The sequence below is a fragment of the Xiphophorus maculatus genome, chromosome 20 (assembly GCF_002775205.1).
Source record: "Xiphophorus maculatus strain JP 163 A chromosome 20, X_maculatus-5.0-male, whole genome shotgun sequence".
NCBI lineage: Eukaryota > Metazoa > Chordata > Actinopteri > Cyprinodontiformes > Poeciliidae > Xiphophorus > Xiphophorus maculatus.
In genome coordinates this window covers 3968625-3988867 of record NC_036462.1, presented here as the reverse complement: position 1 = coordinate 3988867, position 20243 = coordinate 3968625, and the positions used below count along the sequence as shown (strand labels likewise).

The 20243-nt window shown below is 38.0% G+C and overlaps 1 protein-coding gene across 12 annotated transcripts in view; it reads right to left on the bottom strand.

Moving 5' to 3' along the window:
* Positions 1-20243, bottom strand: part of ptprt (protein tyrosine phosphatase, receptor type T) — a 316939-nt gene that overhangs the window by 29013 nt on the left and 267683 nt on the right. For all 12 annotated transcript variants that reach the window (XM_023325145.1, XM_023325149.1, XM_023325147.1 and 9 more), the window contains one exon: positions 17027-17114. In XM_023325145.1, coding sequence (XP_023180913.1) covers positions 17027-17114 — 88 coding nt within the window. The remainder of the gene's footprint in view (positions 1-17026; positions 17115-20243) is intronic.

The following is a 20243-nucleotide window of genomic DNA, read 5'->3' as shown; positions in this document are numbered from 1 at the left end:
ATCTCTAGTTTGTTCCCATCACCGACAGTCTTTGGCTGCTTTCTTAACACTGATTTTTTTTTTTTACCGCCCCCACTGTGAGGTAATATGATAATGTGAAAATAAGAGGAGAACTGAAATAAAGCATAGAGAAGAAACTACTAAGTATAAATTACTGACAGTCATCAAGTTAACAGGTTGAAACAAAGAGGAACATTGCTTTACTAATGCAAAGGTGGTTGTTTGAAATGTAGCTTCAAAATTAGCCATTTTGTATCTACAGAATCCTACTGAACACTTGAACCTTGTTTTCTGTAGTTGAGTCCACAAAACTGACCCTGTACATAATAAATTGATAAAAAACAGAATCACGTGTTATCGATTTTAAATTCAAAGCTTATAACTCAGAACTCTGAAAATCTCTTCATCAACAGCGACTTTTAGAGGAGAATCTATTGTTCAGCCGATGACTCAGACATTCAACTGAGACCATTTCCTCTTTGCTCGCTGCAGCAACATGAGTGCAATTATTTTGTCAAGTAGGCGTTGACATTTTGGGAGTTTGAGTGAACATCTTGGAATAGATGTGACTTTTCTATTCATGGCAGCCTCAGAGTAAAGTTTGCAGTGGATTGAAATTTTTAGATGTAATTCAGAAATTGAAGGGATGCTGTTTTTTTTAACCAAGGAATTTTATTTAGAAGTCACCAAAAAACTGAGACAAACATGGAGCCGTGTGTGTTTGAAAGGGTTCGTTGGTTCTGCCATGGCTGGTGCTGCTGGTCTTCTGTCAGACCTGGGATAACTTCCAGGTCTGTTTGGGCTTCATGTTCTCAAAGAGTTCAAATGTAAGACTTTAGGACAAAACCTTCAGCAGTCTGGATCAGTGCCGGGTTGGACTGAGACTTGCTCACACCGGTGTTGTTACAGACCTTTACTTTATCTGGTCTGTCCTCCAATGGTGATGGTGTTTGCAGGGTTTTTTTTTTTTTGGGACTGGCCCTTTAACTGTAAAACGTTACCTCACCACCCTACAGAGGAAGCATTTTATCATGCAAACAGAATCTTATTTCAGTCAGAACACTGCAAAAACACACAATCTTACCAAGTATTTTTGTTTAGTTTCTATTCTAAATATCTTTCTACACTTGAAATAAGACACTAACTTACAACTAACTTTCAGCAAGATATAGGAGCTTGTGCCTCTTGAATACTGATACTTATAACAAGACATTTCTCCCATGTTATAAGTGAAATAATCTGCCAGTGGAAATAGTACATTTTTACTTGTAAGTTAGTTTAGTCTTTTTTCAAGTGTATCAAGATGTTTGCACTAGAAACTAGACCAAAAATGCTTGGAAAGATTTTGTGTTTTTGCAGTGTATAATTCATTTGGAACATTTTGCAGAAAAAACCTTCTTTAATTATCGTCTCAGATCGCCTTGAGAATTATCTGTCTTGTGTTTTTCTAATGAGAGAAATCTTGCTACTCCGGCTGAGTGGCCACTGGGACAGCAGCATGAATCCACTCTACTGGTACTAGATACTGTCATCAGCTATCAGCTCACTCACACTTTGTAACTCTTCTTTCCACACACTGCATGTACAAACAAACAGCAGGAGGTCGTCTGCCAGCCGTCTGCTCACTCTCTCCTTCTCCTGACTTCTACGCTTCTGCTTTTCTCCTCTTTTCCCAAGCCGATCCTGTCCACACGTCTCTCCTCTTCCTCTGTGCTTTCCCTCTGCTGCATCCCTTCCTCCCTTCCCTCTGTCTTGCCCCATACTGTCTTGCTCCTTCAGGCAGCAGTAATTACACAGACCTCGTGTCAGAGGCTGTCATAACAGGAGAGCAACAGATATAAGGCTGGAAGGAAGGAGGGGCCCTTTCTGCTGCTCTCTGCCCAGGAAGGGGAGCTTCTAATTGGGCTGAAATGGCAGGAGGTACTGGCTCGCAAACACTGCAAATCTGGACACAGGCCACAGGTTTGAAGAGGCTGACAGTGGGTTGGATCTTTCTGTAGTCTGTGTACAGTATATCAGCAGCTAAAAACGTCTTGAGACAAAGAGAAATGATTTTCTTTTCACTAATTAATAAATATTTGTGCATATATGAACAAACAAAGTATACAAAAAAAGTTAACTTGACATATAATGAAATAATATACATATTGCTATGTTTGAGAGGAAATACTTAGTTGTATGAAGTGCAAAGCAAAACAAAAATACTGATGTTTCACTAAGTCTTTCTGGCTCAAGCCTTGAACCCGGTTTTGGTTCTGCCGGAGGTTTGTTCCTGTTAAAGGGGAGTTTTTCCTCTCCTCTCTTGCTACATGCGCTCTCTGCTTTGTGTGACTGCTGTCAAGTCAACGACACAATACAAGCGATTGTCTGCTGTCGCTACATTCTCACCCAGCAACATCAAGCCATTGACTTGCAGCATTCAAAAAGACAAGGTCACAATCATCTTTAATGTGGACAAATTAATATCATGTTCACAACAATCATGACTGTATGTAAAGATTTCACTTGCACAATATATGTGGGGCGAGATGTTTAAACCAAATATCCATGGTTCAGTGTTTAATCTGTTAATCTGTGGCAGGAACTGATCCTGGAACCAGATACAGGCACCCAGAGTGCACACAGTCTCACGCTGGCATCTGTGGCACTGGACTGGAGTAACAACAAAGTCATCAGAAGCTGAGGTGTCCAAGGGTAAAAAGTCACCAAGCCATTACTCATTAATGAGCTCCACTCCTTGGCAGAGTCTCCCTCTCTTTATAACCTTGCAACTCCTCTCTTTCCTCTTTTGGCCCCTCGACTCTCTGCTTTTCATTTGCTTCCATCATCTTTGAAATTCTTGCCTTTACCTTTGCAGCCACTGTAAGAAAGTTTTTGTAGTGGAGAACTTGTTAACTTGAGGGGTCCTGAGAAGGCCAAATAAAATTGTTTCTTTTTGTATCATGGACAGACTCACAGAGTCGGTGGAATGTAGCAGAAAGCTGCAATTTGGAGACATCAGATCACATTTTAGCCGAGTGAGAGCCTGCAGACCGCTGCTGAACACAAATGAGAGGGAGTAACCAGAGTCTAATGATTGTTTGGTATACAGCAAAAAGGAGAGGGTTGTTTTCAACATCAGAGGTCATATAGCTTTATATAGTATAACACAAAGATAGACCAATTTAATACAGAAAAACAGCTGAAATTAGGTTTTTACACAAGCTGTATGAAAGAAAATCGTTTTCTCACATCAAATTAAAGTAAATGTTCCCCTTTATACAGTTAGGACTACCAAAATGATCTCCATTTTGTGAATGTCAGAATCATCACAGAGAACATTTTGAAATATATATATATATATATATATTTATATAGTACTGATGATATTATGGCTCTATAAATTTCTTTTGTGGCAAAACATCAAACACTGCTTCCTAGTTTGATATCACAGAGAAAAGTAAATTATTTATATAGACAGAGAGAGAGAAATGGAGGTTTCTACAGCAAACTGAATAAGGATTTATGTCAAGGACTCTTGACATTTTATACACTTTTTAGAGTCAGAATGTCAATAAGAAAGCAAATCTTTCATCTTTTCTTAGGGAAACAAACATCTCTTGCTCCAAACACAAGTAATACATGGCCTGAGTGGTTTGGGACAAAGACTTGGCAGCTATTTCTGCAACATTTGATCTTTTTTCTGTCAAGGCTGCTGGAGAAAGTCGCCGTCGTATTACCAATACTGGACAAAACCTTATCAAGCTCCTGCAGATTTTATGCTCTTTTGAGCTGCAAGGCAATAAGCAAAGACGTCTACTTACAGGCTCTTTTGTTTACTATTGTCTTTGTTGCTGCTTGAAAAATGCCAGAAAGAGAAAACAGAGCTTTTCTGCTTGAGGAGGATTTCATGCATCGGTCCATTGGGTTAAGATTTAAAGTGGTGGAAAAGTAAAGTGACTCAAACACATTCTTGATAGTTTATGAGACATTCTTTAATCTAACCAAAAATACACATTCAACTGTCATTGAGTTGGTGAGTGAGTTTCAGAGCAGTGAAAGAAGCTGCTGTTGACAATTTCGATTAATCTAGAAGCCAATTAAAAAATCATTACCTTATCCAGAGCAATTAAAAGTGCTTTATTTGTGTAAACAAATTTTAACGCTGCTTTAGACTGACTTTAAATGTCTCCAGAAACAGATGGAGCTGCTGTTTAAGACAGGTGATTAAAGGACGGTCACACAGTGAGATGAACACACTGAACAAGGCGTTTTATGTCCCATCCTCTCCTTTCGTTCTCGCCTCTCTTTTCAGTAGCCACTAAGCAGGGATCGTGTCTGTCACAGATATACTTAATCAGTTAACTCCCTTCAGAGCTCAGCTCACACATGGCATGCTCTCTGCTGTCAGCTCGGCTCAAGGCGTTGGGAAATTTAATGGCGTCTGTGATTGAGGGAGGGAAGAATGTAGGAGACTGAGTGGTGTGTTAGCATGTTCCCACTTAAATGTCTTCTTCAGGGTGTGACAGATTTGTTTGCATTTTCTTTGAAGTATTCCAGCTGTTTTTGGTTCTCCAATAATGTATGTGCATTAGTGTGGAAGTGTGAGAGTGAAGGGTGGTTTGGTGTGTAATAGCCTATTTAGTCCAGCGCTGCCTGCAGCTGATGTGTCAAACAACCCAGGAATAATGTCGGCTTACACATTCACACACACGCCGGCACACAGAAACATGTTTCCAGCTGTTTGAAGGCTGTCGGGACGACAAGGAAGCAAACGACAGATGAAATAAGCTAAGGAGAGAGAGATGGAGAGTAGAAAGAACAGCAGCTTCAGCTCAATGACACGGCGCCCTGCAGAGCTGTTGGTCCATTCAGGGCTCCTCTAAAGTAAAGTGCAGTTTTAGGGCCACAAAATGAACACAGAAAAAGAAAAGTAACCAACAACAATAAGGGCCAATAAAGATGCCAAGAGAATTAATTGGTTTAAGCCTGATTTTACCATTTACTTCAAGTACAGATCATAATATGTAGACAATGACTCACCTGTGGTTGCAGCAATGGAACTAAATGTTTAAAACATGTTTGAGAATGAACTTATCTGGATTTCAGAAGTTATATAAAACACATAATGAATAACTTAGTTTAAGTGAATTAATGAGGTGAACCTGAATCTCATCCTCCTGATTAAAAGGCAGATATGCATGAAGTTATCACAGGAGCAACCTGATTAAGCTGTGGTTCATTTTTAAAACAGTCACTGAGAAGCTGGTCAGACAAATTAAATGTGAAGTGAGGCTGAAGAGTTTAAATCCTACCAGGTTGTGTGTGGTAGTGGGTATAATTGTTCTTACAGCAATGCATCTCATTAATACAGATTCATTCATCAGTTAATCATCCCACACTGTCCGTGATAACAACATCAACTCCCAGAGGTTTTAGCACAATGACCTTTGACCACTTGTTGTCCCACACTCTCCAAAATTAAATCAAACTAAATTCTTATGGATCATTTTAAAAACTGAAAGTAAACGGATCTACTTGGATCTTTTCACAAACTGCCAGTTACAACCTGCTGTCTCAACGATTAACAGCAATCATCATCAAGAGTATCAATGATGCCACTGCGGCTAAAACCAGAATAATTATCACCATTTACTGCGAGCATCCCCCCACAGGGAGCTGCAACAGAAATCATTTCATCATCATCTATAGACAAACGTCTTATTTTACAATCACCACTTCCTGATATGCAATCAAGTATAAAAAGGATAAATTAAAGGCAGAAAACCCCCCAGAAAGAACTATTGATGAGAGTTAAAAAGTGAAAAATGTTGTTCAAGAATCTTTCTGATTCCAAAAACAGTCCAGAAAAAAATCACCTGAGCTACTTTGAAGCTCCTAACATGAAGTTCACCTATCAGTTTTCACAAGATGTCGTCTCCTAAGAACTGGTTGGATGTTGGCATATGTGTAGCAAATGTTATTTAATGTAAGTAATCAGCCAGATTTTCTCATGTTTTAGGTTTTCAGTTTTCATGTGGGCAAAATCCCAATAAATCACAACTTTTTTTTCGTCTATGTTAAACAGAAAACGTCTAAAATTCAGACAAAAAAGTGGCGAATCAAGAGTTTTTATTTGTGATCAGTTTGAAATCACCATAAAATACTTCCTGATTCCATTTAAACACATTTCCATACAAAATCACATCTTATTTAACTTAAAGACAAATTGTGATAACTTAGGACGAGACGACAAGGATAAAAAAATGTATTACAATATTGGTCGATACAGTTGATTGGTTTTTGTCTTAAATATCTGAAATACTGCATGGAGTGAAATCTGTTCTTAAATTGCTGCTGCAATCAACTCAACAAGTTGTTGCTAGGTAACCAAAGAGAGTGAGTTGCTAGGTAACCAAAGAGAGAGTGAGTTCATTCCATCAACCTTGCTTAGCTAGCCATGAAAGGTTGAGCAGCTAGTCTTTCCTCTTCCTACATCCCCCAGAATGCTGTGCTGTTCTGCATCTGAATTATTATTATCTATTGACATTGATCACCTGTTTACCATGATATATATTATTTTTTTTACATTTTGCCCTGTGAGAACTCCCGATACACGTTTTCTGTTTATTATTCATAAAGGGCCTGAGTTTTCTGTTTTAGAAGGCATTTCTTAATAATGGTTCTGTGTAGCTAAAACATTAAGGAGCAGATTATGAAAATGTGTAGACTTCTTACAATAAAGAACCTGCAGTATTATTGACTCCTCTTTATTAAATTACATACAACTTTACTTTATAGGCTTAGATGTAAATACTTCACTATAGAGAGCACACATTGGTCATCAGGAAAACTCAGCTAAAGCACAGCACAGATCACTGAGCTAATCAGAGGCAGTAATGGTTCAAAATGTAACATTAAAGTAAAGCTGCTGGGCCATGTAATGTGAAGCAGCAGTCGGCATATTATTGCTAATAAGGCCGATACTTTTGACAAGGATCATAAGCTACATATTTGTTTAAGTTTTATAGCGGTTCTTAAAAAAGGGATTTCAGTTGAGTAAAATCAGTGATTAACCAAACATAAATGTTTGGATTTTAACAAGAAGTCAGTTTCTGGAGCAGAAAAACTTAATCTTTAATGGGTTCATGGAGAAAGTTTAACGTCTGTGTGTATATTCCTTTAAATACTGCAGTTTTTATCCAACATCATGGACCTTGTAAACACAATGTAATGAGATTAAAATGTTATTAGAATAATCCATAAGGTTATAAACTATCAGATGTTACTAAACATACAACCTAAGGTGAGGCAGATGCAGCAGATCCAGGTTGTAGAGAATGAATGATGAATTTAATAAATATGTCAGAGATACACAAGTCCAGGCAGCACAGATGAGAGAAAGGCTCAATACTGGTAACAACTGGTAACTTAATGGACATCTGACAACAGACTTAACGTGACAAGACAAAGAATAAGGAACACAGGTGGGTTTAAATACACAGAGGAGACAATCAGGAGAAACAAGGAACAGGTGAAACTAATCAAGGGGCAGACGGGACAACAGAAACCTACATGAATACACAGAAAAACTCAAATCCTCACACTTAAACATTTCAAAGTTTCATATGAGACTGTATTTGTTATTTGCTGACTTTTTAAGACACCATAAGAAACCATGTTAAAACCGACATTCATTTAACTCATTACATTCTGGGCGTTTTGTCTGTTTTAGCCACTAAATAAGCTAGGGTTAGGGTTAGGGTTATGGTTAGGGTTAAATGTTGATCATTTAGAAACTGATATTTCAAGTGGGGAACTTTTGTCTCAAGTGAAGCGATGGCAAAAAAAAGTTGTGAAATATTTAATTGTGAATGTTGTTGTCACGGATAAAACAAATATATAATAATATTATGGTATTACAACATGTTGGGAGAGTCATATTCATTCTCGCAGACAAACACACACAAAAATACCAGTTTGGTACCAACATGAAACAGGCTACTTTAATATCCATGCAACAGCTTTGGGATAAACTAACGCCAACTACGAGCCAGGGCATAAAGTCCGTCATTAGTGGGCGGTCTCGATGACAAATCCCCCGGAGCCAAGTTAGAAAATCTAGAAGAAAATCCTCTGGGATAAGTGGAGGCTGTTATTAAGCAGGATATTAATTCCCACGGTTATTATTGGCATGAAAATGGGACACTGTAAAAGATCCCACTAGATTTACACAAAGCTGTTCAGGTCTTTCGCACCCTTACAGAATAACGTCTTTATTAATAACTGCTAACAGTTATTTATGTTAACCATACTGGTTATATGGAGAAAAGAAGAAGTCTGAGTGTGTTTGCATGTGGATGATAGATATGACATCCCCATTCGCTGGAGCTCTCATGTTTATATGGAGTGCAGAGTGTGTGTGTGTGTGTGTGTGTGTGTGTGTGTGTGTGTGTGTGTGTGTGTGTGTGTGTGTGTGTGTGTGTGTGTGTGTGTGTGTGTGTGTGTGTGCCTGCTCAGGATGCTAATATTTGTTGTGGTTCTTTGGTCAAACACTTCAGAGAAGATGTTGGCATCAGGACCTCAGAGCAGCTCAGCGGATGTGTTGTGAATTGAAGCCAGAGAGGATAAGAAAAGAGGAGGAAGAGGCTCCGTCTCCTGCTGCAAGTTAAATTAGCACACAAAGCAACAGTTGTTTAAAAAAACTTATGCTTTTTTTATTCACAGACACTTTCACACATCCTTTTATTTGCTCTTATTTTTGCAGCAAACAATGATTCACGTAACCTCAGCTGTAATGAGAAGCAACAAGATGCGAGAGAGGAATCTGATTACGGCGGCGATGCTTTGGGGGGGGACACTACGCTTGGGAACATGCCGAGAGGCGATGCTTAGAAAAACCTGACCCTTTAATGAATGTCACTGACCAGAACACTTTGGGAAATCAGTAAATGGCAAAAGGAGCAAGTTTGTGTTTGTAAGTAGAAGAGAGGAGGTGAAGAACAAAAGGGAGTAATAGGAGGTCAAGAAACTGGGGAACGGTGGATGACAGGAGAACCACACATGTGAAAGAAAGAATGAAGAGAAAAGTCAAACTGCATTACAGGAAAGTATAATAAATAACTTACACTTATTTTTTCTCTAACCTCCACATGTCACGTTAAAGAAACATCACAGAGCGCTTGCAAAGTCAGGAATATTTATATAGAATTAAAATAATTTGAACTTGTACATCCTTGCCTCCTGGGTCAAAGGTTATAGCAGTTTGGTTAACTTTGCTTTTTTCTGCTATAAACACTGGATAGAGAACATGAGCAGAGGGCAAAAAAAGGAACGACTGACATGAAGGAAAATAAAAATAAAGTTTTGACAGTAAAATTCAGTGGACTGACGTCTAATAAGTTTGATCCAAGTCATTTCTTCAAGTGTATTTTTTTATTTCTGAATATACATTCAGCTCTTGTAGGAGTGAGAAAAAGTACAGCAGTGGCTGAACTACTTTGGAATAAATATGAGGATGGATATCCATAACTGGGAGGGGACATTGCTTTTGGCAGAGCCTTTGAAACAAGGAAATCAAAGTTTAGCGCATTCAATCGACTTTGAGCCATTAAAACAAACTGCATGCTTGGTGGAAATAGATTCTGTTCAATAACAAAAATGTTTGATGTTTCTGCACTTTATTGTGCAATATTTGCTGAGGTGGATATAAGAGTAAGGAATGAGAAAATCAATGATCATTATAAATGTGCAGGTTAACCAGATTGTTTCTGAATTTTTATGAATTTCCATCAAACAGGAAAATGAGAGCGAGGAGATGTTATTCCATCATATACAGCTCTAGAGAATTTAATTATGTTTTTCAGAACAACATATTTCACCCCCATGTTATGTAACAGAGCAAACATACAAATCACCAAGAGATTTTACAAAACACACTTTGTTGTTCATGTTTAGACCCAAGTAAAAACCTGCAGCATAATCTAACCAGCATCTATCCTACAGAAAATGTTGAGTATAACAGAAAACCCAGCATTAAGTAGACCATGTAAACAGGAATGGTGAAATATTTCTCTTTGTAAACTCTACAGTTCCTTCCCACTGAATAAACAGACTCCAATCAAAGTTCATTTTGATTATTTCAAAGGTTTTAGGACATTTTTCTAGCTATGTGTGACAAATCAAGCAGAAGTGTTACAGTAGATGCTGATTTTTATTTTTCAGCTTAAGCCTGAGAGTTGACATGAAAAAAGCATTATGTTGCAGATCTGAGATGAATAGAATAGACATATCCTTTATTGTTCTACACATAGGAAATTCCCAGCAGGAAGTTAATGTGCAATGGAGTAGGATAATGTAAAGATGTACATGATGTGCATGGATATTGTTGTCCAAAATGAGAAAAGCTATGCCGGTAACAACAAGGATGTGAAAAACTGACAAGAGTAAAGATCTACAGTAACGCTTCTTTGTGCACATAGGATGCTGCAGTTCGCCACTGAAGGAGTTCTCCAGTTCAGTGTCCCACATCTGGTGGGAGACATTGTCCTATTTTAGCCTAAATTCTTCCTTCTCTCACCACCTGCACTGGGTTCCATCCCAGGACTTCATCTAACTGCTTCCTCTCACCTGCAGACCAACTGCTGGTGCAACAAAAACACAGAAGATGGCTGCAGCAAGGCAAGGAGAAATAATATAATGCAAAACTACAAATTTTATAATTCTTTTGGGAATTACGTAAGCAACATTACCAACTGTCTCCTAATTAAGTCAGCTGGGATCATCCTCTTTTTTTAATGGCTTAAACCAATCGTAGTGCATTCCAATAAGTACAACTAATATGAAATTTGTTGAAAAATTTCACTCATGTTTTGACTTTAAAGTTTTTTTACACTTTGATTCTGAAGCAAAACTCCCAAAAATCCTTCACAGCCAAAGATTTGTCTCAGTCTCACTCAAACTTTTATGCAAGTAAAAACACTCAGGAATCCAGAAGCACTCAACGTTTTTTTTCTTTTTACATAAATGTAAATATTGAGCAAGAAATGTAATTTATTTCCAAAGAAAAGCCTCTGTTGAATTATAAATGAGCATATGGGAATGAATGCTTGAAGAACTAAGAGCAGAGCAGGAAAAGAACCAAGAAAAAAGGAGAGGAAGGAGGAGCATAAGGAGAAAATCAAGGCAGACAGATGCCTGAGACGAGGAAACACTAGAGCGCTTTGCCTCAACCCATAAACTGTCAGAGGCAGTAGGAGAGCATGAACAGATGGACAGAAAGAGGGAAGAAGTGAAAGGAAAGAAGAAAAGAAAAGGTGTCAGGCATGAAAAAAGCAGGACATGCAAGGGTAACAAAGCAGTTTCATAAAATAAATTTTAAAACAAGAGGAAAAAGAAAGAGCAGATCAAAAAGAAGAAAAGAACAAAAGAAATGGGAATGAGATGAAAAGAAGAGCAACGTTTGAGGAGGGAGAGAAAGGAGTTGGATGGAAAAGAATGGAGGACAGGAGGCTGGTAGATTAACATTTATTCAGTGTGCTGAGGGGATCTCAAACATGGCATCAAGCGTTTGTGTTTGGCAGATGGCCGGAGGAAGAGTGTGTTAACACTTCAACTCAAATCAGCCCTTTCCAAACTGTTCCAGAGAGCCAGAGGGAGGGAGAGCGAGAGGTGGCACAAGTTTGCATTAGCGTGTGTGAGAATGGTTGCAGAGAAATGGCAGGATGTGAAATACCCTCACACGGATGGAACAGTCAGTCACATTCTGAGAGTTTAAAATCTCACAGAGCCAGGCCAAACATTTAGGTCCGTCTGCGGCTCTCGGCTCGGGCTCACTCAATGTTTGCCTGGCTTAGAGGTGATGTGGATACATGGAGACCAAATTTACCCAAGATGCAACAACATCAGACTTTATCCAACATCACTAGAATCTCTTCTTGTCCCGAAGCAGAAAGATTTTCTAACTGCTATTAAATATTTTGACAATATTAGACAAAATTTCCTTAAAAGTCCCAACTAAAAAGATTTAAGAGGAAAATGGTAGGTCAATTTTATCTTCAATATGTTTCGTCACAAATTAAGAGATGACTGGATGCTAGTAACGTTAAAAAAGAACAATAATGTCTTAAAAAAGAATCTGATGACTGGATTAAAGCTCCAGATGTCAAGAAATTCTCTTATGCTTTTAAATACAACATAATAAACCTCCCTGGGAGGCAACTAGAATATTAAAAGCCTTGTGAGGAGTCGTCATGTATCCGTTAGTTTCAACGTCAGGATACTGCGACATCTCTCCATCCCACATAAAGAACGAGGAGTTTCACAGTCCCAACACTATCTTTCATAGAAACCCAAACATGATGCCTTTCAAACTGCATTAATTCCTGCTAATGCTGCCAAAAGCATAAACAAGTCATCTTCTGTGTCTGGTCACCTTGTTTTCCATAAACGTTGGATTTAACACCAACTGTAGCTGCGTTTCCATTGACCATATCATTTCATAATTTGGGATTTCAAAAGTAAATTTGTTTAATGGAAAGATGCCAATTTCAAATGAAACTTTCATTTTTCAATACATTTAATAATCTTTGTAAACTGGGTTATTTCAGAAACTGCAGTGAAAACAGTTTTTCACATCACGAGTCACATGATCAACAACTGGATGTTGCTGCAAGAGCGAACCTAAGAGAAAAAGACGATCACAACATGGCATGGTTTTAATGGTTCCTTACATGAAACTTGTTAACATGTCATTTTATTTTAATTGCATTTCTTATTTAATGGAACCACAGAAATTGTGTTTTTTTGACATTAGCAAAAGATTGACAAAGTTTTCCACACATTAGTAATGGAAACAGCTTTGTGTAACACCATCACTCCACTCCAAATCCAATCATTTACACACCTCTAAAAGTTGTGCATATTCTTCACCAACATATTTTCATTTTACGTTGCCATGTTTTTGTCAATGCAGATACAGGACGCTACTAAAATACAGCAAAACAGAGAACTGGCTTGAATACGAAGGAGCATGAAAACAAGGGCAAGTTCTCCGGTGTTTTCGACACTGACTTGAATATGAAGTCGGTGTTTGACTATAAATTTAAACAAAACAGATGTCTCTTTTCTCTGCAGTTTCTAAACAGCCGAGATGCAACACTGTATGTATTCATACCAAACTGTCACAGCTCATTCTGTCAAAGTCTGTTAGTCAGTGTTCATTCTCATCCCAAAGAGTTTTTACACAAAATGAAAATCCTTTGGAGAGGCAGTATTTACCATGGATTTTCCAGCCACAGAGTATCATTTATAGCACAATCAATAATTATGCCGGCTTCCGCTGTTACAAAAATGTTGCATATCAAACATGACTTTGCAGTTTGATCCCTTGAAATTGGACCTCTGTCTCTTTAAGAAGCTCCTGTTCTTTCCGGCACTCTGCCTCATGTTGACATCTTCTCATCAACATTCCTTTATTAAATCTTTACAAACCTACGTCTGAGCACTGGACTGAGAAATGGTTCATATAATGAGCACAGTTCCAGCAGGTGTATGCTAACTGCTGAAGCTGCTAGTTTGAAGGGGCTGAGTGGAGGAGGCGCAGTTTGGAGGCAGCGCTTAGTTCCCCAGAGCTTTTTACAAACCCAAACAGGAGATTCAAATATTTCTTAAACACTCATGAAATAATCAAATCAACTCTACAGGCATGCCTTTTGATGAGAGAATAACATTATAACATGAAATAAAGCTAAAAAATAATATGAATTTACACAATACTGCCCCTTAAAAAACAAAACAGACAAGAGTACCAAACTCTTGGTATAATTTTAAATCAGCAAACTATAAATAAGGATGGTGAAATTGGCTTCTGATCATGAATCACATATACAATACACAAGTTCAAGCTTCAGTCAAATCTGTTTGCAATAACACTTTATGATGCAGCCTGAACACACAAGAATATGCTTCCTCTGATTAACCTCAAGGTGGAATCAAAGAGCCCACTAACCATTTCGTCAGACAAGATTTGAGGAATGTTTTGATGTACTTTTCATGTAAAAATAGGACACTTTACCTCTTAAAGCTTAATACCAGACATGGAGAGGTGATTTTAGCCTTGCATAAGAGGAAAAAAGCTTGTTTCCATTGTGAGAGCTGGAGACAGTCAATCCGCCTGTCTCACCACATTTACATGTTCTAATAAAGACACGGCACAAACTCGTTTCCCCCAGGGCCTTTTAAAACATTTTCTCAAGAAAATTAGCCTTTGTACAATCACAGCAAGCAAGATGGACAGTTTCCATTACTAGGGTCTTGTAATTAAAGGATTTGTACTAATAGCAAATTTATCATAATTCCTGTTGGCTATCAAGTCTTTGACAGGCTATTTCATTCCAGCGCTAAGTTTCATATTAAAGCCTTCAGGTTAGTGCAGTGTCTTTGCCGTGACATCTAAACCCTCATAATGAAATATGTACACAGTCCCAGGCCTGTGGACACTAATACGCACTAACCGTAAAATATGAAGCCTAAAATGCTGTGCATATGGATCATGCTGCTCCTGGTGGCAAACAAGTAAACCATAAAACCTTTTAAAACTTAAATCAAACAATCCGTTGTTGATCCAGCGTAATAGAGACATAAGGTTTCCTTATGCAAGATAACAAGCAAACAACGACTGAACGTTCAATCAGACGGACATCGCTGGTGCACGGAAAAGGACACACCGTTATATTCAAATGCTAATGAACACCAACAACCACACACACTAATCCTACATGCAGTCCCTCACTCCGAATATCATTGCTGCAGTCCGTCTTTGCACCGAAATGAAGGCTCATTTTGACAAAAGTCTCTGTGAATAAAATAGCAGCTGCAGCCTTTGATCATCAGGCAGGATTGAAAGAAAATCCCTCTGCAAACTGAAAGCAATTTCTTACTAGGTTTCCTGTATTAAACTTACACAAGTTTGAAATCCAAGTATCAGTGATGTTTAAAGGTGCATTAAGACAGAAGGCAGGCAGCAAAGCCAGGAAATCCGTTTTTTCTAATGAACAGTTTCAATTCTTTCTTGCATATACAAACATGAAACATTCATATTGTTGTAGATTAAAATAGAATAGAATATAAATATGTTATTGTACGCACGTCACAATTTATCTCTGAATATCCAAATTTAAAAATGATGAAAAATAGCATATTCAGATCAAAAGAAATGTGCACTGTGTAGGACTTTTTAAAAAATCTACAAGATGTGTATATAGTTATAAAGAAGGCAGAGGTAGAAGGAAGGATCTCCAATAATGCTTCTTTGTGCACCCCAGACATTGCAGATATTTTTGTGCAATAACGATTTTATTAGTGGTGGGACTAGATTAGAAAATAAATTGACTTATTTGCAGGGTCTGTAATGAATTAATTGCATTTTAACCAAGATCAATCAATTCAAAAAGGCATTTTGCAAAATAAATTATTGAATAAATAAACATATGGGCTGTACAATAAAATAATTTTTGTTTTGAATCTGTTTAGATGATTGAACCATCCGATTGATGTAAAGTTGTAGTTGACATTAGATGCTTTTTAATATTTGATCTGCTCTGCTGACTCATTTTACCACAACCTGAACACAACAATGCTCTTTCCCAGAGTCCCATCAGATCATTTTTTGAAGCCAGATTAACCTCCGGTGGTTCCAGAGCAGCGGCTTCATCATTTGCAGGTTGTTTACAGATGTTCCATTTGCATGTAAGAAAAATAAAATGGAATTAGCTGCATTAACATTTCCCATGTGTTAAAATCTATGTAGTTAATAGCTTAAAATTAATGTGTCAAAGAAACAGCCTTATAATTTATCCAGTAAAATAAAAATAGAAGTATCAATGTGCTTATTGTAGGATAATGAAAACAACAATTCTCACAATGTTTCACTGTAAGAATAAGGGGCAGCTATAACAGACTTTGTATTTGAATTGAGATTACCCCAATAAGTTTAATCAGTTTAATATTGCTTCTTTCAAGGAGTGTTGCAGTTTAAATTGTTTGACTTTGTTGCTCAAAAAACGTTTAACCAAATAAGAGGTACTGCTCTTTCTGCAGACCATGCTGAGTCAGTTCTATGATTTGCAACCAAAATTTCTACTTAAATATATCAAACAGACAACATGTCTAGGAAGAAAACTCAAATCTTCATGAAGGCCTTCTCAGGCTGGAAGATAAAAAAACATCCTCTGTGTCTTAGAAAATATTGTGCGTCTTATATTCCCCTTCAGAATGCCTCATGGATTCTCTTTGGGTTCTGGTTGGTTAGTTAGCTGCCAATAACACCAGGATCATTGGACCAGCTTTCAGTGCGTTTGGCAATGTGGGTCGGTACAAAGTCCTGCTGGAAAACAAAATCAGCATCTCCATAAAGCTTGTCAGCAAAAGGAAACTTGTAGGGCTCTAAAAAGTCCTGGCAGATGGCTGTGTTGACTGTGGAGTCCAGAAAACCCAGTGGACCAGAACCAGCAGACATCATGGCACCTCAAATCACCACTGACTGCGCAAACTTCACGCTGGACTTCAAATGCCTTTTCACTCTGGCTCCAGGCTCTGGGACCTTGATTAGATGCAACTTTTACTAGACAGCTACTGTAAACCACAGTGGATTCACTGTGAAATGATCTTACCAGCAAGGGAAGCTTTCTAATACTTCCAGGTATTTGATAAATAATGTCTGAGAGACTTGTCCCAAAAGAGCCAGCACCACACAGCAGCAGAAACCCAGGGGAGTTGTTTTATTTGTTTTGCCGAAAGAAATTGTACAAAAGCCTTGAATATTTCTTTCTTTATTTTTTAAATTTTCTTTAAGTAATTTTTAGTCCCTTTCTTGCTCTTTCACAGAAAACAGCTGTGATGATTTGAACTCTGCTACAGTTAAAAGAGCAAAATTAAACCAAATTAAACCACACCCATCTGGCCTGAAACACAATGAAACCTTAACATGATTTAAGGCTCTCCGTAAAACAAATTAACCTGTCTTCATTAAAGTCGGTGCAGTACTCACATGCGATGATGTTGCCATAGCGGTTCTTGTTGCGATTCTCATCCTTCTTGGCTGTCTCCCAAGGTGCTGTCTGTCCCTCCGCCAGGGCCTGCAGAGACGCATGTGGACATGCATGGGCTGATGTGTGCACAAACACAAACTGTCATGAAACCGAGAAGGAACACACAATAAGATGCATGTACATATGGTGGGAACCCCGGAGCTCATGGAGCAACACTTTGGCTGGCGTGAGTTGAAACTGCAACATGAATATGCAGAGTATTGCAGAGGCATCACTCTGTAATACTTGTGACACCAAAGATAGAGTTTAAACTCTCACTACAATTACAATCTGATTAATCTTATAAAAACATTTTATTCAGAGGTAAATTAGAAATAGTTCAGAGAAGTCAGGTATCTTCTGGGATGTTTGTGAACTCCAAAAATAAAAAAACAGGACCAGTTCCCTCTTCCAGCTTTTGTAGTGGTAACCTGCTAAAGCTTCCACTTTTTGCCAAAACCCAAACAGCATTAAGCAAAAAAAAAAAAAAAAAATCCCAAGCATTGTGGTTTAGTTCCTATCGTAAATATCCTATTACACTTGAATTAAGACTAGAATTAAGACCCTGTTAGTTTTGTTATTGGCCCTAGAAACTAAATCAAAAATACTGGGCAAGATTTTGTGTTTTCAAATTGTAGAGTGTTTTGAAAAAGAAAGGAGAGAATAAAGTTTGTATTTATTGCTCTCCTGGGTTCCAGTGAAAGAATATTTACTCATTCCTTTGTTAGAGGGGAAAAGACAGATTGTCCGTCCTCCCTGCTGAGGCGCTGGCCTGTGTGACGAGCATTTCAGACGTAGCAAGGACAAAACATGCATGAGCCGCTCTAATGGGGGTTTCTGCTTTATGCATTCTTCATCATGCACTTTCGTGAACAAACTACTGTACTAACACCACAGTCAATGTATGTGTGATCATAAACGCATTTATTTTAGTTTCTTGTTGAATGCACTTTGAGTGAAAGAGAATATGACAAAAACGTCCTTTGCAAGCATCTGTGGAGCAACTAAACCCCAACTCTCAAAGGCTGCCATATGGACACTGAACTATTTTAGAACAACTCCTCCAACGCTCTCAGGTCACTCACATGCTCAAAATGTCCCAGTAGGGACAAGTGAACAGCCCCGTTTTTGAGTCCATTAAGGGCTTAAGAAGGCCAGACAACAGCTTTCACTTTCAGACAGTGATCTGACCTACATGCACACACACACAATAAATGCAATGAGACAGAAAAATAGACACCTAAACATATCGCTTAGTCAAGCAGAAAATTGATTCTGGCACATGGAATTTGGAGTTTGTATATTTTTGTCTGTAAAAGCAGCATAAGTCAGTTCAGTTTTAAATACTGTAGATTTGTTTCTATGCTAATACAAAAATATGCAGAGAAATGTTAAAGTTCTCTGTGTGTTTTTAACCATGTGAATGCTTAACATAACTAGGCCTGTCACAATAACAAATTTAGCTGGACTATAAATTATTGCAATAAACAATAATATTGTTGTTCTGAGACAACATTGAATTGATATAAGAATGCCAGTTCACCCTCTCACAGATCAATAAATGTTTTTGTAAACATCACCTTATGCTGAACTGGAAGATATTTTAACGCAGCCACCAAATGCAATTCATTAAATGGAAATAAAAACAAATATAATCAAAATCCTAAATACAATGGATTATGTTGTCTCCGTAAACAACAGAATATCAATCTCATTTAATTTATCATGCGATTAATTGATTAATTACTTACTGCAATTATGTTTTGGTGTTTTTTTTTTTTTTTTTAATTTGCATTATTATTTTTTTAAGCATTAAAGTAGGCTTACAAAAAGAACACTACTTTAATGCCTCCCTCTCTGCTTCCTCACTAATGGTTGCAGCGATTAGCAAACACCTGGTCTAAGTCAAACTTATTTTAAGTCATGTTTGATATACACAGCATTTTTATGCTGTATATAAAAACAACTGTAGGTAAATGTCACTTGATTGTACTATAAAATGGATATATGTGCTTGGGAAACATTTCAGTTGTCATAAAAATGCTAAATATGTCAAATTTGACTTGAAATGTTACTTTGTTTTAACACCTTGAGCCTGAACCTCTGTCTCTTTAAAACCTGCTTTCTTAAACTCTGCCTCCAGGAAGTCATCACATCACTCCTTGATTAACCCTTTAACAACGTTTTTACAGGTGTTGCACTCAGAAGTAGCTCGTAAAATAAGTTCAATGGATGTGCAGTTGCACCAGGTGTTTGCTAATTGCTGTTGGCTAGTCTTTAGGAGCTGAGTGGGGCGGTCGCAGGGGAAGGCTGCTCTGGGGTGGACGCTTCCCCTGAGGTGGAACTTCGTCCTTGAAAGTGGAGGTAGGTCCACTCAGGTGTTTTTCACAGCTGAATGGTTGCCATGGAGATTAAGGAATTTCTCAAACATGCATGAACGAATCAAGGCAACACTCCAGGCATGTTTTTGATGGGAGAATAACATTATAACATGATGGAAAGCTCAAAAAAGTAAATGTTACATAATACTGCCCCTGAGTTTTGGGTTGAAAATAAACAAAATAATGAAGAAACTACATATAGAAATGGAAATATGGGCAATGTCCTTCTACCGAATGTCATAGAGCACTATGCCCAATCAAGCCACATGTCTTCCAACTCTAAGAGGTAGAGAACTGGACATTTAGACAGTAAAAGAAGGAGAAAAACAAGAAATGTACCAAAAATTTGAAGCTGCAATGTGCCCTTTGCATTGCAATAACATAATGGCTGCTTGATATGTTTCAGGTGCCACATTTAAAAAATAAGTTGGATTTTACTTGAAATGGAAGAAGTGTATTCCCACTGGAGAGCAAAATGTTGACAATGTGGCTGCCGTCAATGTTAGTGAGGTTAATCGGTTTCAACACAGTAGGTCACATCACACACAGAGACGGGGACAAAAAGACGCCATATGGGGTGTGTAAGCAGACAGAGGCACACCGAGAGCCACTGCACTGGGGACCGAAATGTGACCATATACATAAATACATAAGTGAAGCACTGCAGCTGTGCTGAGATGTGGGCTACATTTATGAGGCAAAAGGACATTTTTATTTCCCCTCACAGTCATTTATTCACATCTGAGTCAGTTCACTTGCTGTTTCTTGCCCTGAAGTTCAGAAGGAAAAATTTTAT